The sequence below is a fragment of the Vidua macroura genome, chromosome 10, assembly GCF_024509145.1.
Source record: "Vidua macroura isolate BioBank_ID:100142 chromosome 10, ASM2450914v1, whole genome shotgun sequence".
Lineage (NCBI taxonomy): Eukaryota > Metazoa > Chordata > Aves > Passeriformes > Viduidae > Vidua > Vidua macroura.
The window spans coordinates 25556210-25579953 of record NC_071580.1 but is presented as its reverse complement, the minus strand read 5'-3'; the positions used below and the strand labels follow the sequence as shown (position 1 = coordinate 25579953).

Genomic DNA, 23744 nt, shown 5'->3' with positions numbered 1-23744 from the left:
ATGTCCTCTCATCCTGCCCCTTGTTCCCTAAGAGCAGGGCCGGCCCCCACCTGGCTACAGCCTCCTGGTCAGGGAGCTGTGCAGAGCCATAAGGTTCCCCCCTGAGCCTCCTTTTCTCCAGGCTAAACATCCCCAGCTCCCCCAGCTGCTCCTCACGGGACTTGTGCTCCAGCCTCTTCCCAAACTCCGTTGCCATTCTCTGAACACACTTCAGCACCTCGATCATCCTTTCGTGAAATATCTTCCACACAAAAATTTTTCCTCAGGTCTTTTAACACGTTAAAACACGATTATTCCAAGCAGCAGGTCAGGATCAAATCACTGCATTCGTCTCTCCACACAGGAACCCGACCGCGTCGCCCATCTCGGTTTCTCTGCTGCCGCGGGCGAGCGCCCGCTCTGCCCACAGCCTGTGCTCGGTCGCTCCGCCCCGGGCCGCACGGGGTGCGGCGGTGCGGGCCGTGAGGCGGCACCTGCCCGCGGTCGCCCCGCCCCCCGCGCGCTGGCCGCCTGCGCGGGCCCGCCCCGGCCGTGACGGGCGGCACTCGGCCCTGCGCTCATGGCGGCGGCGGCGGCGGCGGCGGGACGGCCCGGCGGGGGTCGGCGCTGAGCGCCCCGGGCGGCGCGGCGGGCGGGGGCGGCCGGTGCAGGCGGCGGGGCCGGGCCGGGCCGGGCGGCAGAGCGCGGTGAGCGGCGGGGCGGGCGGAGCGCGGAGAAAGAGCGCGGCCGCGGCGGCGGCTTTGTGTGCGCGGCGGGGGAGGGGAGCGGCGACGCCGCACGTGGGACCGGCCGCGGGCAGCGCTCCGCCCTTCGCTCCCGGGGCGGCACCGACACCGCCGACAGCGCCCCCCGCGGCGGCTTCCGCGCCGCCTCACGCCTGCGGGTCGAGCCCCGCTGTGCTCCCGTCTCGGGGGTACTCGCTGCCCCCTCCCGGGCAGCGTCGTGGCTCGGGTTGAACCGTTCTGGGCTAGGGACAGCCCAGAACGGGACAGCGTGACCCCGCAGCGGGGAGCTCCGGGCTGGTGCCGAGGCAGCTGGGCCCCTCCGCTGGCCCCACGCACCTAGGGTGCCTAGCATTCCCCTTCCACGGGCGGTGGTGCCTGTGTGGAGGGAGCCCCGCTCTCCTGGGGTCGCGGGTGGTGTCCCGAGCGTGGCTCACGGGGCTCTTTGGCAGCCCTTTGCCGGGGGGGACACGGGGCTCGAACACTGCAGCTCCGCTGGGGCTGTGGGCACCCCGGCTCTGGTGAGCCACAGGCATTAGGAGGCATTTGAAGCTCCTGGGCTGTGCAGAGCAGAACCAGCTCTCAGCTGTGAACCTGTGTGATGATCACTGCCCCAACTAGAGAGGTGCCCCTTCTCTTTTGAGGGGTGCACCGCAGGCCTCCACATGGTGAGAGGTTGAAGCCTGCCCTGATGGTCACTGTGGGAAAGGTTAATGCTTTTGTTTTTCCTGCTAGTGGAGTAGAGAACATGTCTGGGATCAAGAGAGTGATTGCAGAGAAGGACCCCGACTATGAGGAGATCACCATCACACATCCCAGCAAGCGGCACAAAGCAGCCGAACAGTCAGGTAGGAGCTGTGGGATTGGAAATTCTGTGGATGTGCGTGCTGTCTGTAAACCGGCCAGGAAAAGGCTGGGGTAGGAGTTAGGAGCAAAGGACAGATTTTGAGCAAGGCAAGTAGTGATACCTCTGTCTAGCCAAATGAAGATGTATCTTATGTGGAGTCCTCCCTTCCTGCTATCTGAACCAGAAGTAAGGTGTGAGGATGCAGCATTTGGTGCATGATAGGAGATGGAGCACAAGCTGTCCAGCACTTTGGTTCCTGTTACTTCCTATAATAGTTACAGTCCATCTTCCCATGCTGAGTTGTTCTCCAGCCTGTGTATTTGTTCTGTGGCTGAAGTGTGCTCTGGGAAAGATTGGCAGGTTGTTTACATTTTGGGGGATAGAGGTCACAGTACAGCATGGGGAAGAGAAAAAAAATCCATGACCCTGGAGGGTAAAAGAGATGCACAACCCTGCAGTACATGCATTGGCTGTTGGAAGATGACAAATGTTTGCACGAGCTGATAGAAGAAGCAGAAAGAAGCTTCTTTGTTGAAGTGTAGAAAGGATAATTTAGGGAGAAGGAAGGGGCTTGGAAACATGCAAGAGAGGAGGAACAGGAGCATGACTGAAGGAAAGGTGGATAAAGAAGTGTAGTGGAACAAGTAGCTGGGTGAGTAGGTTTGCATTTGGCACGCTTGGATATGCTTGCTTTGGGAACCAGCCTGTTGGCACAGTGCCTGGGACAGGTTGCAGTCTCTCTGGGCAAATGAGAGTAGAGCTGCTTGCCCCAGGGGCAGGGAGTAGGCTAGTGATTTTTGGCATAGCACAGCTAGCGAGAGAGGATCATGATGGGAAGAGCTGACAAACAGGGAGGTGAGAAAACTAAGGCTGGCTGTGGGCTCTGAAAAAGATCCAGGAATAGAGCTGCCAGTTGGAGAGGAACAGAGGATGGCTTAGTGGATGATGTTTTGGAGGATGCTCTACAGCTGGACAGGTCTGAAGAGGCTGAACTCTGGGTTGAATGTGTTGCTGGGCAGGTCCTCTCTGCCACGTGGGGCAGGGGCCGTGCCAGTGGGGGCCTGGTGCAGCTGTGCTGGAGCTGCCCATGTCACCACTCCCAGCTGCCTGCCCTGCTTGGTTGCCAGAAGCCACCACGCTCTGTTCTGGCATGTCCCAGGGACTGGGACAGGTTTTTAATCTGCTTCTGAAGCAACTTTTCAGAAGGTCTTGATGATGAGCAGGCAGAGTCTCAGGGCCTTGGAAAACTGTCCTTGCCAAAGTGAACTTTGCTTTCAGGAGGTTCCTCCAAATTGGCTTCTTTCTTCTTTTCATGGAAGATCTCCAGCTCTCAGTACTAGAATTCCTTAACTACACAAATTTCACTATCATGATCTTAATGAGGTACTGTGGTTGACACTAAGCTGGGAAAAAAATGAATATAGAGTGTTCTTAAAAGCCTCTGTAATATAACCACAAATCCTAAAGTGCTTGAATCATCCTGATGCTGCTGTGGCATGACGTCAGCCTTGGAAAGAGATGCAGTTGTCCCTTTCTGAACCATACCTTTCATGCCTTAATCTGTTTAGGTTTATTTTAAGTGTATAGCCTTACATGAGAATTTCCTCATCATGGTGTTTGTGGCTGGAGGTAAATTATATCCCTCTGGTTTTTAATTTGTCTTACTCATGCAGATTCAACCATAATTGTGTTTTAATGTAGGCTTGAACTACTTCCGGTCCTAAAATATATATATACACTCATATATATATGCCTGTGTGTATATATGTATGTGGAAAGAAAGAAAATTATTTAGGATACCCCTGTTGCATATAGAGGCATCAGTTGCCTCACTCCTGTTGTATGTATGTACCTGATCAGACAGTAAAGTTATCTGTGCTATCTGGAAGATGCCAGCAAAGCTATGACTTGCTTTTCTTTCCCTTCTCTCCGGAGATACTAGAAACCTCTTCAAAAAGATCTGTACTTTTTAGGAGGACATATGCTTCCTCTGAAGCTCAAGCCAAAGTCTTTGTGCTGTTGCCTCCTATTTCATGTAGAAACAATGTGAGATTTTTTCCAGGGAAAACCAGGCTCTTTTGCTGATCTGCTTCACTCTGGGGTCACTCCATTGCTGACACAGGCTGGAGCACCTTTTCCAGGCTTTCTTCTAGAAGTGTAATTCCTGCTTTGCCAGGTTCTAACTTAGAATTTGCTGAAAACAGTTGTTTGAAACCCCTTGGTATGATGGAGGTGCCCTAAATGAAGGGTGATATTAAAGTCTACAGTAGGTGTAGAGCAAAAAGAATAGTTCTTATGTTTATACATATACTCGAAAAATATGATAATATGCCAATTCCATTCTCAGCTACTAATTTGCTGTAACATATTTGTACAGTTTGAAATCCTAAACTACATAGTTTCCACCAAGGTCAATAAACTCCTGCTGGAAGGCTAAATTTTTTTGTCTGCTCTGCTGGAAGATGATTTTGTAAGAGGTAGACCAGCTTTTGATAATGTAGTTTGCTTTATTCTTCCTTTGTGAGGTGGTGTAAATTTCCTGGATGTGGATCTGGCCAAGGAGAGGAGAAGAATGTCCGTGGTGTTCCAGCTCACCCCGGCGCAATCGCAGTGGCGACTGCGCTGGGCCTGCACCGTGGAGTTTTCCTTTTACTGTTTACAGCTTTACTGGGGCAGAAGTAAACAAACTGGCCCTGTTCTTCCCATTTGCTGTTATTTGCCATCTCAGACCTAAAAAGGGAAAAATAGCTCTCCACATAAGTTGGCTTTTAAAGATACATGTGGTTTTTGTTAAGACATAACATTTTTTTTGAAAGAAAATGATCCTTCCCTTTATGTGTGTCTGTGTGTGTTGAACTTACTATCCCTTCACTTCTCACTCTAGTGATTTCTGATCTTTCTGTTTTCAAATGGAACCTCAAAAATAGAAATGTAAATACTTCCTCCTTTATTTTCCATGTGTGGCCTTGTACAGCTCGAGATGTTACTGTGCAGAAGATTGAGACCATTATAAAGGAACAGTTTGCCGTCGAAATGAAGAGTAAAGAACATGAAATTGAAGTTATAGATCAGGTATAAAGGTTTTATTCTTATAAATACCTAAGATCTTGGTGTTTGGGGCATGGGGGATTGCTGCAGTGCTGACCATTACTCTGTGTTTCCTTTCTGCAGCGCCTGATTGAAGCCAGGAGGATGATGGACAAGCTGCGTGCCTGCATTGTGGCTAACTATTATGCCTCTGCTGGCCTCCTCAAAGCTGGAGAGGTAAAAACTACTTTGGGAATAACAAGACTTCAGGGAGTCTTTGCAAAGGAAGGCGTAGAGTTTCAGTGGCTGTTCAGCTGATGTTTGGTGTTAAGATGTGATTGAATCAAATAGTGGAATACAAACTGCAAGTGGGGTGGCAGTGGGAGAGGAGACCTTTGCATCATCTGCTGGGCCTCAGGTACCTGGCAAAGAGGAGTCTCCAAGGAGAGTTGCAAAGTTGTTCAGCAGCCCCTGGTTCTGGTTTCTGAAATACTCTGCATTTTTTTTTCATCCTCAGTTTTTTCCTTAGAGCATTGTCTTGTTTCTCAGACACTGCACAGTTTGTCCTTACAAAGCCATGAAAAGTGTGGAGTATGTTTTCCCATTTCACAGGAGGAGAGTGGCAGCAGATGCATTTGGGGACTTCTCAGGAAAAAAGAAAAATAATAAAGATTTCAAGATTGCTTGAGTCTCGGGCAGTGCTGTGAAACCATCTTCCCTTTGCCCTGGCAGTCAGTCTGTTAATGGGTTGGTGAACAGACTGATGGCAGCAGTAAAGCAGGAGATAAATCAAGGAGATATCACAGAGTGATTAAAATTTCACAAGATTAAAAAAACCTCAAACCCTGTTAGTTAAACCCCAGTTCTGAGCACTCTGCCCTTAATGACTGCTAATTGAAGGGTGTTCATGACTGCACAGACTCCCAAATGACATGTAGTTCATTATCAATGTAGGCATTTTGTTACCGTCTTTTCAGTACAAGTTGATCTGATTTCCAGTGATTTTTGGAAGCTGTAGATCGGTGCTGCGAACATGGGTTTCACTCTAGTCCCGTAAGAATTTCTCTTCCAAGCAGTTGCTCTCAGTGCTGCTCCTGGTTTTCCTGTTGTGCTTTTCAAAGGATTTGGAGTGAGGTAAAAACAAAAAGGTTCAGCTTGTTTTTCCCTCTCTGAACTTGAGTTGAGCAACTGGAGTTTGAAAAGGTTGTGGTAGCCTTGGGAGGCTTGGAGATCTCTCTGCCCCCTTTAATTTTTGTGTAGGCAGCTAAAGAATGTGACCTAAGTTCTAATAATGCCTTTGTCCATTGTCATCATGTGTCTGCAGGAGCTGTGCTGTTCCTTGTTCTTGTTCTGCCATGTAGGGTATTTGCTTTTTTCCCTGGTGATTTTCACACTTTCCAGAAAAAATATATGCTGTAATTGTTTTGAGGTGTTCACAAAACTTACTGCTGCCTCCTTGCTTTATTTAGTTTTCCACTAGTTTTTATGAGTTTATGGCTGTATCTTTGATTACATTTTTTTTTTTAAGTCCTGATTTGCACACAGGTTAAATCAGTTTTTCCTTTATTTTGAAATTGTTGCTGATTTCAATTTTCTTTGTTGTCTGTTTTTAATTGCGGCTCGTGTATGTTTGACCAGGCAGTGAAAGATTGTCTTGTTTCTGCTTCTGGTAGAATAGGAATCTTTGCAGTTTAATTCAGAACTTCTGGGAAGATGATTTGCAAGTTCCTGACCTGTTCTCATAAATATAAACAGTTCTCAAACCCAATGCTACTGCATTTTGAGGCTTGGGATTCCTCATGGTTGTGTTTTATTATGTTTTCCCACAAATTATTGGACAAGATGTTAGTCATTTTACTTGACTAGAGGTAAAACAAAAGGAGACGAGTTTGGTTTGGACTTTGGGTTTTTTTGGCCAGGCTGTGTGTTGTGTCCCTGCTCTTGGATAAATGGCTTTAACTCTCCCAAGGTGGTAACTGAGAGTTGGTAATTGCTCTGCTCGTGCATGTAATGGACAATTTAAAGGAAGTTCTGGAATGCTCCTTCAGAGGTCGAGGTGGGACAATGTTTGTAACTCCACTCCTGCTACAACCTTTTGAGGGCAGTTCTGCTGCTCTATAATGATGCTGGTGTCTGCCTCCCCCTCAATCATGTTGGCAGAATTCTGAATCAGGGAATTTAATGTGGATTAACAATAAAACTGTAAAGGTAACAAAACAAACAAAGCAACAAATGAATCCCAAGTCAGTTTCTTGATTTGTTTTCCTTTGTGACATGCCCCATGAATAATTGTTCCAGTCTGACTGATGCAGGTGGTTTGGGCAGGGAAGAAGCCTCCTTGAGCTGTGGCTGCAGGAGCTGAACGGAGGCTGTCAGTGCTCTGCTGTTGCACAGGGGTGTTCCTGCTGACTTGGTTCATCCTCAAACCCAAGTGACAGGGAGGTCTGGTGCCTGGGTCAAGAAGTGGCATGGGAACAGTTGTTTTGAGTTGATGGAGTTTTCCTTCTACTTAGGAAGTAAAAAGCAAATGCAAGAGAAAAAGAAGGGCCTTTGTCATGGTAATGAAAAAAACAAGAGAGATGTAAACACTTGCCTGCCCTGTCCTCCCCCTTGCAGGTTTAGGAGGATCTAAGATTAGCTCTAAGAATCTGTTTTGAGGAAAGTTTGCAAGCATGCCTAAACACATTATTACTTATTCCCTGTTAAGCTTTGGGAGCAGACAGGGTGTAGCTTGCCTCATAGGTGTTGACAAAGCTGCCAATGAGTATCAAAGCTGAAGAGCCTGATGCACTTACCTACCCTGCTTGCCTGCAAGAGCTGGGCAGCTGTGGCCTTCCTGTGTGTGGTGAAACTGGAGGTGGCTGCACAGGAAGAGGTTGTTTTCAAAGGAATGTTTTAGATAGTTGAGTAGGCTGCAGTCCTCCCTTCCAAAACCCAGTATGTTTCTGAGATCAGAAGGTGTGAAGGAGCAAATTGAGTTTGGGGTACTGTTTCTGTAGAACCCTTTTAAGCTTTTATCTTCCGCAGCATCTGTTTTTCCTGCAGGGCAGCTGATTAAATATTTACTCTTTCTTCATTCATTGACTTTTTCTCTCCTGATGCAGCTTTGTTTTTATCTGGGCTGTGGGGAAATAGTGACCAGATCTTCCTGACCTCTTCGTTGCAGGGAACCAGGTCGTGCGACACAACAATTCTTAATCACCCTTCAATCAAGAAGTTTTTGGAATCTCCCTCGAGATCTTCGTCTCCAGCTAACCAGGGCTCAGACACTCCCTCTGCCAACCACTCCGAGAGCGACTCGCTCTCTCAGCACAATGACTTTCTCCTGGACAAGGACAATGGCAACTTGGACGCCGACGAGCGGCTGACAAACAGCCTGGACCAGAGACAGAGCAGAAATGCTGTCCGGGTAAAGTAAAACTCGAGTGGTGATCAAGTTGTTGGAGGTGTGTGCTCTGAGGACTCGGTGCTGGCACCAGGAGCTCTTCATGTTTTCACCCACCTTGCTGAAGATGTGTTTCTTACCCTCTCCAACCGCTTACTCCCACTCCCTCAGCCTGGCTTTGCTGTGAGGCCAACTGAAGTGTCTGTAACCTGGGTACCTCCTCCTACCTCAGTCCTGCCCAAAGCAGCTCAGCAGGCCAGGGAGAGCCATGGGGTCAGCACAGCTCTGCCAGCCTCAGCCGTAGCCTCTGGGGAAGGAGGTGCTTCACAGCCTGAGCTTGGGCTTTGCTGTACGGGTAGAAGTCAGGTTGGGAGGGTAGAGCCTGCAGAGGAGAGCAACGTGTGTCATTCCCAGCAAGGTTTTCAGGAGTAATGCTGCTGCCTGGCTCTGGGTGCCCATGGGGACTGCATTGCTCAGAGCAGTTGATCCACTGGAGGGGCTTGGCCTCCTCAGCAGCCTGTAGTGCAGACAGTAACACTGTTTGGATTAGCTCACCCTGGCAGCCTGAGTTGGTAGAGCCTGGGTGCACAACTTGGGACCATACAGGAGAGAATTGTTTTTCCTCTTGATGGTGCTGCTTGCTGTTGTGCATTAACCACCATTTGCTTAACAGAGCCAGTCTGACCCAAGTAAAAATAAGTTCTGTCAGTGTTCCCTCATGCTTTTTGGGAGGTTATTTTTGACCTGGATCCAGTCCCTCCCTTTGTGGCTCTCTGTGCAGTTGCACAAATGCTTCACCTGTTGGCTGCAGGTAGCTCCACTGGAGAGGCTCACTCAGTGTCTGCAGGTGAAATGTGAAATGAGGTGAAACTCTTCAGTTTCCTTTCAGTTCTTTTAAGTGGTCAGGCCTGCCAGAGGAGTACAGCCAGGGGTGGGATTATCTCAGTGAACATGGCTGCAATCTGCAGCTGAATAAGTTGCACTAATACATGGCAAAGAGAGCAGTGATTTTGCCTCCATTAAGCTGCGTGACACCCTTGATAGCAGGGCTGCAGTTTAGTGCCACTCTGCCTTGGGTCTGTACAGAAGGCAGATGAGCCATACAGAATGTGGACTCACCTACGTTATAAACCACCAGACCTGGTTTCTGTGCTGGGGGCATAGATGGATGGAGCAGTTGTATTGCTTGGGAATAGCACATTGGTACATCTTTGACCAATGCAGAGGAGGCTGAGGGAGTGATGAGGAGCAGGAGCCATCCCAGCCTTCTGTGCCTCCTTGCTCCACTTTGAGGCATCCCTGAATTAGTGGAGGAGGGGGAATGGTTCCTCAGTGAATCTGGTGCTTCCCACACTGACCTTCCTCTGGCAAGTGCTCAGAGGAGTGCACCCTCTGGGCTGCTCTGCGGTCACTCGAGGGTGGCAGTCCCTTACTCTCCAGCCAGACACTTCATCCAGCAGGGTTATAGAAAAGCCTCTCAGTCCTATGCAAACAACACTTCTACTTGTGTTGGCACAGTGGGTGGTCAGATCATTGTACTGGGAGTCTTGGCCACTGATGGGTAGCTGGGGTCGTGTTACAGGGTGTCTGGATTTATAATGCCAAGGTATGGCTGTGGATCTGTAGGTTTACCTGGATGGCAGTGACAGGTTATGGCTGCTTTCCCTGCTCAGCTGGAACTGAATTCCTGTCTCAAACTCAGCCTCGGTTCTTCACTGTGAGTCAGCACCAGAGTCCCTCAGAGCAGCAGAGGCTGGAAATGGGAAAGATTTAGATTTTCAGCCCCTACTCATGGGTGGTTGAGCTTTGTTCCTGGTTAGTGACCAACATGATGCCATTCTAGCCATGTCTGGTTTTATTTCAGATAGTGCAGGGGCAGTGCTTTTGAAACCCAGGCTGAAGTCGTGGCTCAGCTCCATGGGATGTCACACCATGTCTGCTCAGTTAAGCCATGCAGTGTGTTCTTGGCCAGGGAGGATAGCATTGTTACATGCCTGAGTTGCTTAAATGTGCCTAGAGAGCAATTTAAGTATTTGTAGGGATGATTCCTTGTTGATCTTTCATTTATGCAGGTTTTTAGTTTTTTTGGTTTTTTTTTAACAATACCTTACTTTTCTAGCACCAAACAAAATGATGTTTAAGAGGAATGTTTGGGTTTTTGTTTGCCTTTTTTTTCTTCCCCTACCCTCAGGACAGTTCGGGTGTTTCAAGCTCTCAAAAGCCAGGACAACGAAATGCCGGACTGTCAAATGATGAAACTTCACGACTTTATGTGAAGAAAACGATTGTGGTTGGCAACGTCTCCAAGTTAGTATCCAGAGCCTGAGGGATGGTCCTTTATTTCAGGATTAAATTGAATAGAAAGTTACAATTAGGAGACAAATGAAATTTCTAGGCTGTCATAATATGACCTGTTACCCTGGAATAATCACTGTACCCAAGGCAGCCTTCCTCTGGTCTCAGCATAAGTTTTTTTGTGGAAGGAACAGGTGTTTTAGTAGTTATTTTATTTATAAATTTATATGTGTGCAGAGGTTTTAAGATCTCTTTCCCTCAAGGGAAGTCTTTCAGCCTTTTTTGATCAGGCAGAAGTCAGAAGTTTTCCTCTGAAAATTTGGAAAAGCAAGTTGTCCTAATTGAGTGTGTTGGCTAATTAAATTAGTTGGCTAATTCAATGTGTCCATGGGTACAATGTGGGAGTCTCTTAAACAGAAGAAAAACCGCAAGAGAACAAGACACCACCAACCACAATAAGGAAAATTGTGCAAGTTTAGAATAGTCTAAATAAATTGTTTCATACAGTTTTTATTTATATTTAAAAGAAGAAGACAGGTAAATATGTATAACTTTTGATCTTCAAGGAAACTAGTGAAGAAAGGCTTTAGTTTTAGGAAACTGGACAATTCCAGGTTTTAACTCTCCATCCAACTTGCTCTACTCAAGTCTTTTGCATAGAATATCTCAGACATTTGCTGACAAACCTTACAGTCAGAATTGCTTCTTGAAAATCTACCTAGGGCTGGACCCAGAACTAAGTATTGACTGAAGTTGCTTTAAAATTTGTAAGAATTGTATTTTTTTTTTTTTTTTTTGTATTTATGATAGCAGATTTGTTGATTATGTGTTCTGGTGTGGTTTTGCTTCCTGATAGCTCAGAATAGGACAGGATAAGGAATTTGACAGTAGTAGAATGTTAAAATTAAATCTTCTTAATCAAAAGCCAAATGTTTAAATGGGTGAATGTCATGTGGCAGTTGTGCATTAAAACAGAGGAAATGTGTTAGAAACTTAGAGTAGATTATGGGACCTGTATCTGTTCCTGGATGAACTGTCAGAGTTAGGACAAATGAGCAGAAATGTACAGGGGGCAAGGTTCCCACAGGCATTTTAACATCCCCAGGTTTTTTGCATAATCTTTCCCAAAATACTTTTTGCAGTGGGATTTTTATCTTGTGTTTGTTATTTATTTTCTTTGCCAGGTACATTCCCCCTGACAAGAGAGAAGAAAATGATCAGTCAACCCATAAATGGATGGTGTACGTCCGAGGCTCTCGGAGAGAACCCAGCATAAATCATTTTGTGAAGAAAGTTTGGTTCTTCCTCCACCCCAGTTACAAACCTAATGACCTGGTAGAAGTGAGGTAATAAGGAATTATTCCCATCATTATTCCAGTCTTCATGCTTGCCAGGCTTACAGTGCCAATTAACAACTTCTTTTCCTGGTTTAATACTCCATGTGTGTATTTAACCTCTGGATTAACTTGGCTTACTCCAAAATAGTAGTAAAAATAAATGAGGTTTTTTTATGTAGCAAATGTGCCAAACAGGTTTGTTGGCTTGGGTTTTTTTAAATTTCCTTCTGAGAAAAAGCATTCAGGTGTTGCATTTCTTACTGTTCATGTGGGTTGTGCCTCTCCTGTATGTGTTACATACACTGTCTGCTGCTCAGGTTAGGCTTCTGGTGCTAAACAAAGTGTTTTCTACCACCCATCTATTTCAGTGTGGAAAAGAAAGAGGAATCTCCAAAATCTGATTTGCCCATATTTTTAATGCTACATGTGTGTTTGGGCATAAATACCCCACTCCAAAATACTTCTCCATGGTGTGAGATCAGTGGCATTGGCTTCGTGCTCTGAGGACTTTCCCATCAGTGTAGTGGTGCTGGTGCTGCAGAAACAGGGCAGCTTCCCTGTGCTCTCCCAAACCTGTACCCCACACCTGTTTTCCAAGCTGTGACCCTGGTGGGGGTAGGTTCTCTCTTGGGAAGTGCCCTGTCAGTCTTTCATCCTTCTTCCTTAGACAAGACTGAGGGAGGATGCCTTCGAAATAGTTGGTGTCCTCCCAGAGAAATTATTCTCCACACAAGATGTTCAGCTGCCTCTTGGAGGAAGGAGTGTGGGAAGGGCTGCTTAGGTTCAGAATAGCAACTTAATTCTGACAAAATTAAACTACTGAAAGGCAACTCCAGGAAGACTTACCTGAGATAAGTGTTGGTATAGTTCAGTAATGTTTCTGGGAAGACAACCCTGAGCAGGACAAAAGCAAACTCTGTTGTATTTCTTCTGTAACATATCAAATTACATTTGATTACTGTCTTTTTGTGCCTTTCTCAGTTGTCAGTGCTGGTTACCTTCTGTTTTAATCCCATCTGGTTAATAGATTCCTGGTGTTACAGTCCCATTCATCATAGTGAGCTTTAATGTTCTGGAATAAAAATTGCCCTAAACCTCTTGCAATTTTTTCTGGTGAAGAAACCATATTTGCATTTAAAATAACAAGCTGGAAATACATAATAGGAGTAAATGTTACAGATCCTTCTTTTTCAGCTTGGAGAATGACAGTGATTAACTTTTCCTTGTTGTCCCTATGTTGTTCTGTTGGTGTTAGATGAAGCATGTGCCTTTTTGCTACTAGATAGGGAGCAGCAGGCAGTGATTGCAGAATGCTGCATTGGCAGCTCACCTTGCAGTGAGATGACTTGGGTTTCTTTTTAACCAAGTGTTTTTCATTTGGCATAGCACAGCCCTTTTTTTGGTCTTCTTTTTAAAAATACCACACTTGTTTCCCACATGTCTCATTCAACACTGCTTTACCATTTTCTTCCCTGTCCCCTTGTGTAAAGTTAAAGTGTGTTTTCAGCTGTCAAAAGCCATAAAATTCTCATTGCTATGATTACACTCTCTCTGTGGTGAATAGCAGACCTGATGACAGCTTTAGTTGTCAGATAGAAAAACAGTCTTTGGCTTTCTGAAAAGGAGGGAGGTGAAAGCTGTACCACTTCTGCATCAAAATGTAATCACCATTTGTTTCCAGAGAACCACCGTTTCACCTGACCAGGAGAGGCTGGGGAGAATTCCCAGTGAGAGTGCAGATACACTTCAAGGATAGCCAGAACAAAAGGATTGATATCATACACAATTTGAAGGTATTTGTACAAAATACTTCAGAGAAAGGCATTTAAATGAGCTCTCGTGCATAATCTAGAGGAGGCTCTGCTTGTGTATGTGCTTTTGCCTCTCTGTGTTATGAGTGTCCTGGTGGTTATTTTCACATGAATAGCTGAGCTGGAGAGTTGAAATAGATCCAGGAAAGCCTCTTACCTTGGCACCCAGCCTCGCAGCAGCTGGAGCTGAATGTGCTCAGACCAGCAGTGCTTACCTGTTTTTTTTTTCCAAAATTTGAGATTTTTATCATGTTTTCACTGGCTTTAAACTAACAGGGTGCTTCAGGTCTGTCTTTCTGCTGGAAGAGTGGCTGCCATGTCTGTTCTGTTCCTTCAGCACAGGCACACATCAGCTAATGATTATCTTTGTTGTTAGAGTGGGCAGGGAGGGCTGAGATTCCCTATTCCCTTTGAAGACAGCTCCCTTTTCCAACTCATTCACCCTTGCAGCACTAGTGTACAGCAGTCCTGGAAAACTAGGCCATTGCTCGTTTTCCTTTTAAGTAGTAGTCCCTGGCATTAGTGGACTTAAGTCCTGAGCTGGATTAGTCTCCTCTTTCTTTGAGCAGCATTAATTTTATTTGAGCTCTGCCTGCATTGATGAATTTCCTGCTAAATAAGGTACTTCATTGCAACCCTAAATATAGACAGTAGAGGAGGTTGAAAATATTCCCCTGCAGCTTAGGGACATTTAATGTAGATGGTGAGTAAAAGATATTTGGGGAGATGTGACTTGGGAAGAAGTTATTAACACAATGATGGATGGTGAAGGAGACTCGGCCTACAGAAGAAAACTGAGCCAGTCCATGGCCCACAGGAGCTCAGATCAGCAAATCTTGCTGTTCTCACACTGAGCCTGTGGCTGCTGTGAGGATGTAGAGTGAGCTGAGCTCTCCTCTCTGCCTGGCACCCCATGTGCCCCTGAGCTCTGGCACATCCTACACCTCTCAAACCCAGCGGCTTCTACAGGTGCCTTAACAGGTGCCTCTGGGATGTTATGCTTCTTTATCAGCTGATGGCTTGGTGTGATTATTTAATCAAAAACTATAGTGTAAACACAGCCTTTGTGCTGGTCAGTTGAAAACTCAGAATATTTCTCATTATTATTTCCTTATATTGACATCAGGAATAAAAAAGGACACTGCTTGAGGACTCCTCTTAGATGGAAATATTCCCTCAACAATCTCATTACCTTCAACTTTTTTGCTCCTTTCCACTTTAGTGTGGGCCTTGGGTCATGGCTGAATTTTTTGCAGAAGAGAGGGAGGGCAATTACCAGAGCACAGATTTCTGACCTTATGGCCTCAGAATACTGGATGCACTCCTGCTCAACTTGCATAGGTTGAGACTTCTTTCAAACAATTTGTATTGTAAATTCTAGTTAATATAATGCTTTGCCCTGGCTAATATATTATATTGTCTTTTCCAGCTGGACAGGACCTACACAGGCCTTCAGACACTTGGTGCAGAAACGGTGAGTCAGAGGGTTATGGAATGGATTTGATTCCCTTAAAGATGTTTAAAAAGAAAAGATGCATGGGGCTAAGCACAGAGTCAGACCCATTTGATCTCACAATTTCTAGAATGTAGGTTTTGCTCTCTTGTTGAATGAAAGGATTATGACACTTGTCACTATTCATGACAACAGTCATTTTTTTTCTCCTTCTTGGCTCAGGGGAGACTGTTTCTGGCTCTTCCTTCATAAAGAACTTGACTTGTACTGGAGCTTTAAATTTTATTGCTTTGTGAAGCTTTTGGTACAAAATGTTCTGATTTTATTCTGATCTGCTGCAGAGCTTACACATAAAGAATTTAAGCTCAAGAGATCACCCATCTATTCTGCTGAAATTTGCAGTATTTTAAGTACTTCTAAATTTCTATATCTGTCAAGATTCAGGACTTTAATGGAAAATGAACTCTTGAAATAAGTAAATTAATTAATAATCCATCGTTTGCTAAATTTCTAAAGTTTTCTTGATGTTCTTTTCCCCTTGTTGTACTGTAGTGAATGGAAATTTTTATGGTTAAATCACATTACTTCAGCTTTTCAGTTTGTGGAGAAAACATTAATGTGAAATGTCTACTGTTATTAAAGAACACTTTTGAAGAGTAGACCATGTGGTGTATTTCTCAAGGTCTTACCAGAAAAGGCAGGCTTCAGTTTTGTGCCTGGCCCTACAGGGAGGTGCAGTCCTTTCTTTAGTGGGTTGCTTAGAGCTGGGCTCCAATATCCTTCCAGTGTTTACAGTTCAGATTTCCCCATGGACCAAGATGTGCTGTTTTACTGTGGGGGTTCAATGTTGCAAGATTTTTGTCGTAGCTCAAGTACTGCTGGACCTTTGGGAACTGTCCCTTAATATAGAGTTGGGGGAAACAAAGAGAGAGGTTTTTAGGCATTAAAATAAAAAGGCATTGTTGGTTTTGGTTTTTATATCTTTATCAAGCTACTAAATACTAATATCCTGTCTCCTGTTTATGGAAGGTAGTGGATGTGGAGCTACACAGGCATTCCCTTGGTGAGGAGTATCTCTTCTCCCAGTCTTCAGAGTCTGACCTTTCTGATGTTCCTACATCTTTATCACTGCCCCTGAATATCCCAGCACCAGTCAAAGCTTCTTCACCAATTAAACAGTTGAGGGACTCCAGCCCAGATGCTTCTGTGGACAAAGGTAAAGCAAGTGGGTGCCAGTGAAATGCAATTTCTTGGAACTTTGGCTCTGCTGGATGCCTCCTCTTAATTGCTCTTATGCCTTAAAGGTTGCCCGTGCTACCTGCTTGTTGCTCACCCCAGATCATATTTTCCTTAATGTGCTCTGAAATGTGGTTCAGAAATTGTTATAGATTATTTGGTTTTGGACTTTGTTTTGGTTTTGTTTGGGTTTTTTAATCTGAAGTTTGTTGAACACGCTCTGTTCTGATAAAACGTAGTGAATAAGGGAAAACAGATGCAGTTGGAAAAAAGCTGGTTGAATAGCAGTTGTAGATTTGGCTTTGGCAGACTATTTTCAGAGGGGATTTTAGGTTTCTGAATGCTTTGGGGACTGTGTATACATTTGAGGAATTGGTCTAGTGGTGTGTTCAGGTATATATGTTAGTGCCTAACATGAGCTGACTGAGGGAACAAAAATCCCTAGGTATCTGTAATTACTGTACTGCGAAGAATAGAGAGTGAAAAAGTTGTGTTTGTCTGAGGGACAGTGGCATCTCTGCACATTGGGGTCCTATTTTCCCCTTTCCATGAGAGATCAGGAAAGTCGGGATCCATTACAGTGGGACAGCAGTTGAGGCCTTAGGACTTGGATTGCCTGGAACAGGCACACTGTGGGATTTGTAGTTTGTGTCAAATAGGAAGAGCTGTGTCTCTGGTGGCATTTAGCTTTGTTTTCTGGTACCCTTGGTTAACTGGGCTGAGATACAAGGGGGTGTGTTACACTCTGGTGTGAGAAACCTTCTGGACACAGCCACATTATATTTCAAAATAGTGTCAGATGCTGCATGGGCTGATGCTTTTCTTGGTTTATTCCCTCATTGCTGTGTTCAAGGAGTGGCTGTGAGCTGGTGCCGTGCATGGTTGTGCTTCCTGATAGGCTCTGTGGTGCCATTGGTGGTGTTCAGGCTCAGCAAGAAGGATGTCTGCTGTTTAAATGTGGTCTTTTCTTGTGGCCAAAAAAGGACAAATCCAACCAAATTTTAAACACATAGGTTTTTTTATTCAAACAGGAAGATTTGTAGCATCTTTAGGTGGGCAGTGTTACAGCCAACAGGAAGGAGGTAAACCTACCTCCTTTTTACACTGACAGCCAGTGGCTTCTGTCAGCAGCTCCAGGTTAATTGATGTCCTTGAACACCAAATAAAGTGGATTCCATAGCCCAGCTCAAAAGGCAGTCTCTGGTCTCCTTGGGCTCTTACTCCAAAAAACGCACTGCGAGATTCTCTGCAAAGGAGATCCAGCCTTGGTCCTGTGGAGCCCTAACCAAGGACTCTTGGAGCTAGCAGCAGCTTTTGGGCAGTGGAAGGGCATTCCAAGGAAATGTGTAAGAAGTGGCTGATCACCTCCCACAGCTGAACAGGATGTGCATGGCATCATTTTTACTTCTTGTCCAGCAGATCCAACAGGCCTGTGCAGGAGTAATCCCCTCCCTCACTTTCTCCCCATTCAATGCTTCCCACCAGTTGCTTTTTCCTTCCTTCCTTCCTTCCTTCCTTCCTTCCTGAACATGTTTGTCATACCTGGGTTATGCTTGTGTAGAGAAGCAAAGTAAGGAATCAGATGTGTCAGCCTAAGAAGTATTTCTGTTCTTTTCCCTGTTTTGATCAGGATTCTCTGGGAGTGCTGAAACCGAAAGACATGCCGCGTTTTATTCCCTGCCATCCGCGATAGAACGGACTCCCACCAAGTTAGCCACACAGAAAGTTGCCTTTGGCTCTCATGGAAATTCAGCCTTTCAACCCATTGCAGCTAGCTGTAAAATAGTGCCTCAAGGTCAGAGTCCAAGCCCTGCAGAGTCACCAGGAAAATCCTTCCAGCCTATCACCATGAGTTGCAAGATTGTATCAGGTGAATGTTAGTTTACTTACCCGAGTGCCTCCCCTGGAGAACAAGAGAGTGAACCAGTTGGACTTGTTCTGTGTCCTTCCCTTGGTTTTCTGCCAGTCTTTGAGCATCAGACAGTAGGAAACTCTAGAATAGGGAGCTAAGCACACTTAGTGTTCAATGAAAAAAAATAATGATTCACAACAAATGAAAAGCAGGATGAGAGCTGTTCTCTCCCTATTCTTGAGCACTTTTAAGTGTGAAATAGAAAGTCTTGAAATGGACTGCTATCCACAGAAAGGCCCAAGCAAAAACACATCTTCCATGTGGAATATTTTGTATGTGGGAAAAGTCCATTCTTCTCCCCATTGCTTTCATACAGCTGGGATGGATGAAGAATAATTTTTTTCCTTGATTACTGGGCAAATAATTAGTTTTAACCTTGCAGACTCAAATACACCCTCTTGAGATTGCCATATTGCATCAGATGGAGCAGCTCTGGTCTTGTCTTCAAAAAGTCCACTTTGTGTTGGATCAATTTGCCAGCTGGCTGCAGTGGGCAGTGTGACAGCTTCTGAACCAAACATGGCCAAAGTGTTTCTTTGCTCATTTCACTTGTTGCCCCTTCCCTGCCTGGGTGTGATGCCAGTCACTGGATGATGTTTTACATCAGAAAGTGTTAGTGTACAGCTCACCATGGCACATGCTGTGAAGCTGCAAGGTGACCTGTTGCAGCTTTTCATTTTCTGGTGTTTAGGGAGGAGAGGATGAAGCACCAACTATCAGTTCATGTGATTTCTGGTGATCTGCTCCCAGATAATTTTCTTAAAGTGTGTCTGGTTTGTTGTTTTGCTTTGTTTTTGTTTTTTAATTAAATTTCAATATTGTTCCTTTACATCCTAAAACTTTATTCAGGTTGATTTACACTTGAACACTTGCCAAGTGCTTTATTCTTTCTTTATAAGCTTTTCTCTTGATCTTTTCCCAAAGCTTCCTAGAAAGCAGAAATTAGGGGGCCATCCTATCTTTCCTAAAGTCCTTGGACTGTTCTTTGTTGTTCTTTGCTATTTAAATGCTTCCCTGCTAAACATTTTTCAAAGGTTCTGCTGTCTGCTGAGAAGGGTTACCCATTTTAGATTTCAAAGCAGTTCATAAGACATGGGGATTTTATTTGATGACCATTTATATTCTGTCAATAACTGCCAAGAAAGTAGATTAAAATGCAGGTGAAGCTTGGTGTTTGCTGCTGTCTCTTTTCTCTGATCACTTCCTTGCCAGTCCTTTTCTCTGAATTTCTTGTTTACCTATTCATGCAGCTTTTTTCTTCTCTAGTTTCTCTCTGTCCTGCCCACGTTACCCAGAAGCTGCCCATTTTACAGATTGATTTCCAGGGTTTCTGCTGTAGTGAGAGCAGTGAAGGGATCAGAGCAGTGAGGGACCTGGGTGTTGCTACTGCCTGAGGCTGTTCCACACAGCCTTTGTAGGGGAACTCCTTGGTTCCCACTCTTCAGTGCCTGTACCTTGGGCTGCACAAGGGTGAGACAGCTCAGCTCTTTCTCCATCTCCTTGGGGGTGCACTGGTCTTGACAGTGAGAATGATGTAGCTAATATCCCTCAGGATTCAGGGGTGAACCAGATGGCTTCTCAAGTTCCCTTTGAGCCCTGCTTGTCCTGGTAAGCAGAGCATGTCCAGAGTAGGTATGAGCCATAGTGCTTTATGTGCCTTTTCCTTTCCTTCTGTCTCTTCTTTCTTCTCCAAGTCCTGTGTCCTCACTCAGGCTGAGAAATGCATCCTCAAAAAATGCTCCTTTTCTAAGCCATTTTCAAAAGTACTACTATTGCCATGTTTTTATGTTCTGACAACGTTTACAAGCTAGAAGCATTGGACTTTTTTTCTTAAGGTTCTCCAATATCGACCCCTAGTCCATCTCCGCTACCTCGTACCCCAACGTCCACTCCGGTGCACATGAAGCAAGGCTCTGCCAGCTCAGTCCTCAATAACCCCTATCTTATTGTGGACAAGCCTGGACAGACGGTTGGAGCAGCAGCCACAAGTACAGGTGTGTAGTGTGACCACAGAAGGCAGTGGCTTAGTGTCACCCGTTCAGGTTTGTTCTCCCTTCAGAATGATCAGTACAACTGCAGCGTTTCAGCTCGTGCAGATGGAAAGTGCTCAGCAGAGAATGGGGAAGGTGTTGGTTTGCACAGCTGGCCTGTGTGCGTGGCTGAGGGTGTCTCAGGCTTGAGCATTGTGCAGGAAACAGCACAGTGTGAAGCCAAACTCAATTCACAGACACCTCTTCAAAGAGAGCCTGTTCTTTTCAGGTGACAAGGGAAGGGGAGAAAGTGATGTAGACCGTGTTGTACGGCTTTAGACAGAAAGAGTGCAGAGGTGGTTGGGTGACAGTGCTGGTGTGGGTGTGGCAAAGAGCATGGAAAGGTTGCAGTGACTGGCAGATCAGTCTTAGGTCCCAGTGTGGGGCACAGTGGATGTGTTGAAATGCAGAGATCCTGGTTACCAGGAGAACAGCCATGCTGGATTTTGTTACTACTCTCAGCTTCTAGCTGGTCCAACTCCAGCTGGTTTGGATTCCTCTTTACTGGATTCCCTCAGTGGTGAAAAAGGGATCACAGGGAGGGCTGAACTGCAGGACACAGCTGATGGATAGAGGAATCAGTCAGTAATGTTTGTGTTGGGGTGGAGGAAAGGTCCCTCAGAAGTCATTTATTTGTTGTGATATATGGCCAAGAACTGCTGTCTATTTCAAAACACACTTGTGTATGTGTGTGCTTCCCAGCATCTCAGCAGGATGTCCGGGGCCAAGTGAGGGAGTACAGCATCCATGGAACACAAACTGTTTGCTGGGCATGGTTGGAAAGCACAAAAATTCTTTTTACTGATACTTCCTCCCTTTATCTGAGGGAACATAGCTGTCACGTTCATTTTAACTTCATCACAGAGGGAATTGGTAGGGTAATTGGTAGGAATTGTATAGCAATATTTGAGTTTTTTTAAGTATGTTTTGGGCTTCCTTGGTAACACTGATGCTGTTTCACCAACAGGGTTTGATTAATTGGGTTTTTTTTTTGATTGGTTGGGGGATTTCTGCCTCTTATTTTCTATTTCTTCACTTCAAGCCTGACTCCCTTCTCTGCCTAAGTGGTTTATCATGGTTTGGGTAACTTTTGGGTTCTAATAGAGGTTTGTATATAGGATGGATAGGATGTGCAGAGGCACCAGATCGTTGGGATGTACAAGTGTTAGTGCAGTTAAAGTGCAGTTATTGTTAAAGCTGCAGTTTCCCACCACAGTGGAGATGCACAGAGTGACCTGGCAGAGACTGCTTCCTGCCTCTCCCTCCCTGCACTGCTGTGCCTCCCCTGTATCCTGCACGAGTCAGATCACATCAGTGGCAGAGCAGAAAATTGATACCCTCCCCTCCCCAAGCAACTTTGTTGTGAAATCCTCATCAGCAGACCCTGTGTGAGAGTGCAGGAGGGTCTGTGGAACTGACTTTTTGGCAACAGCAGCCAGGCTGGATTGAGCATAATGTGTATTACAGACAAAGTCACTGGGGCACTTCTGATAAGGCTGCAGATTGTATTTAAGAAAAGGGGTGAGATCTTCATACTCTGTGAAAGCCAGCCTTCCCAAAGGCCTTATTCTCAGAAATGGCTGCTCATTTACTTCTAAACTCAAGTGTGGATTGTAGTACAACTGTATGAGACACTGGTTTTTTGCTTTCATGTGTGTAATCCGTGGCTTTGGTGTCTCTTGAACAAACAAAACTGCCAAACCAGCCCAACAGCAGCAGTCACGAGGCTGCTGAGGAGCAGTCTTGTGCACACACTGATAAGGCAGGGCAAGTTTACCACTGGAGCCTTGTCCAGCTTGGGGCCCAGGAGAGTGTTGTGGCACATGTGTCAGTCTGATAATTTTGCAAGAGCATCTGCCACAGATGACTCTGTGCCTTCACTCCTTGTTTCTGTTTCTTCCTTTACCTTCCTCACTCTGTCCTTTGCTCTTGTTACTCCTCACTGTCTCCCTCCTTTTGTGACCTTTCCTTTCCTCTCCAAGCCTTCCTCCATGCCAGTGTCCAAGGCTAGCGTAGGTTCAGGGGGCTTCTGGGCAGCAGAGGACCTTGCACCTGTCCTAATTTCACATAGTTGCACCCGTAGCTGATATCCTCAGCCAGCCAGGAAGGTTCCTGACCATTTGCTTGCAGCACACATAGCAGTGAGTGGAGAGCACCTTCTCTGGGGCATGCTTCCTGCAGGTGGAAATTTGGTAGTGGATCTATTTTGTGCCCATGTTGGTTCCTGCTGGTGTACCTGATGCACAATGCAGATGAAATTAAATGCCCTGTTCCTCGTTAGAAGAGGTTTCATGTGTGCAGTGGCCCTGCTCCCAGCCCTCACCCAGCCTTTGCTTTATTTCCTGCTGTGCAGGGAGCCCGACCAGCAAACTGAGCAGCATCTGTCAGGCCTCTCTCGGGACTGGATCTCCTGTGTCAAAGACCCATGGGAGCAGTTTTGGCACCTCAGCTGTCAAGGTAATGTTCTCATTAAGTGTGTGCTTCCCTTTTAAAGTCCATCTTTCTTTCTTTTTAACATTAAAAATTTTGCACTTCAGGCAAGTTCTTGGATTGTCATTGTGTGAAGGTTTACTGTGTAACAGATGGAGCCATAGGAGAACATGGTGGTTATACAAGATGATAGTGTCACTTCATGCAGCTCTAACTAGGCTTGCCTGCATATTTGTTAACGGCACTTCTACTTCTCTGCAAGGAAATCCATGGAGGGCATAGTTCCCCAAATGTTTGATCTTTCAAAAAAGCTTTTCTGTAGCTGCCTTTGATCTTCTTCACTTTGTTAGTCACAGAGTATGATTAAACAAGAGTATGATTAAAATCTCTGAAACCAGAGATGCCTACCTCAAAACCTTCGCTCTGTTCATTATTCTTGTACAGCAGCTGTTCCAAGCAGCCTGAAAATAACTCATGTAGTGGTTTTACAGCTGCCTGGATTTAGAAAAATGTTTGTGTAAACAGTGGAGTAACATTTGGATGTGTAAACAAACAGCAGTAAATACAGTTCATGCTTCTGATCTGCAAAGCCCAAAAAGTACAGAGCTGAACTGTCTTACATAAAATCTTTCCCTCATCTTGTGCTAGGGATGATATTTCTGGCAGGGAAGTGGCATCACCGAGGCTCTGAAAGTAGCTGGTGGGTGTGCTGCTGGAAACAGGAGCATTTCCCTGTCACCAAGCCTCAGTATTAAAGCAGGAAATGCTGGAGGAAGGCTTGCCAGTCAGCCTGCAGGGAGCAAATCACATTTAGAGCTGAGAAGTTTCCTGTGTCTGCTGGGGAAAAGGTGTTGCAGACTTGTCTGAAGCAGTTAGTTTGGAGTGGCATTTTCAGTGTCAGGTGTGCAGCTGGCTAGTCAGATTTTAAAAATCTGTGTGCTCAGATGGATTTCACTTAACTATGTTGAAAGTAGTCCATTATTCTTTATTTTTCACTGATTTCAGACAGTTTTTTCTGAAAAGTTATCAAGGAGTCAGAGTAGGCACACATCATTAGTAACATCTGAATTCTGTATTTCCAGGGCAACATTAAAAACTGAAGATATTTTTAAAAACCCATAAAAATCATTCTTCTGTAAACAGAAATGTAATTTGATTTATGTCTTCTGGTTGGTGGAAAAGCTGTAATTTTAGAGTTTCTTTAAAGAGAAGAGTGTGCCTTATAGTTCAGAGGGATATTACAGGTTGTGCATAACTCA

General features: G+C 45.3%; 1 protein-coding gene across 4 annotated transcripts in view; it reads left to right on the top strand.

Annotated features, from left to right (window-relative positions):
* The first annotated feature begins 660 nt into the window (after positions 1-660).
* YEATS2 (YEATS domain containing 2) overlaps positions 661-23744 on the top strand; it is a 48272-nt gene continuing 25188 nt past the window's right edge. For 2 of the 4 annotated variants that reach the window (XM_053986737.1, XM_053986736.1), the window contains exons 1-13: positions 661-686; positions 1458-1570; positions 4544-4641; positions 4741-4833; positions 7763-8005; positions 10173-10288; positions 11461-11622; positions 13295-13406; positions 14854-14898; positions 15907-16093; positions 17744-17983; positions 19861-20019; positions 22409-22512. In XM_053986737.1, coding sequence (XP_053842712.1) covers positions 1471-1570; positions 4544-4641; positions 4741-4833; positions 7763-8005; positions 10173-10288; positions 11461-11622; positions 13295-13406; positions 14854-14898; positions 15907-16093; positions 17744-17983; positions 19861-20019; positions 22409-22512 — 1659 coding nt within the window. In that variant the 5' untranslated portion in view covers positions 661-686; positions 1458-1470. The remainder of the gene's footprint in view (positions 687-1457; positions 1571-4543; positions 4642-4740; positions 4834-7762; positions 8006-10172; positions 10289-11460; positions 11623-13294; positions 13407-14853; positions 14899-15906; positions 16094-17743; positions 17984-19860; positions 20020-22408; positions 22513-23744) is intronic. The other 2 variants (XM_053986738.1, XM_053986739.1) reach the window with 2 other exon arrangements.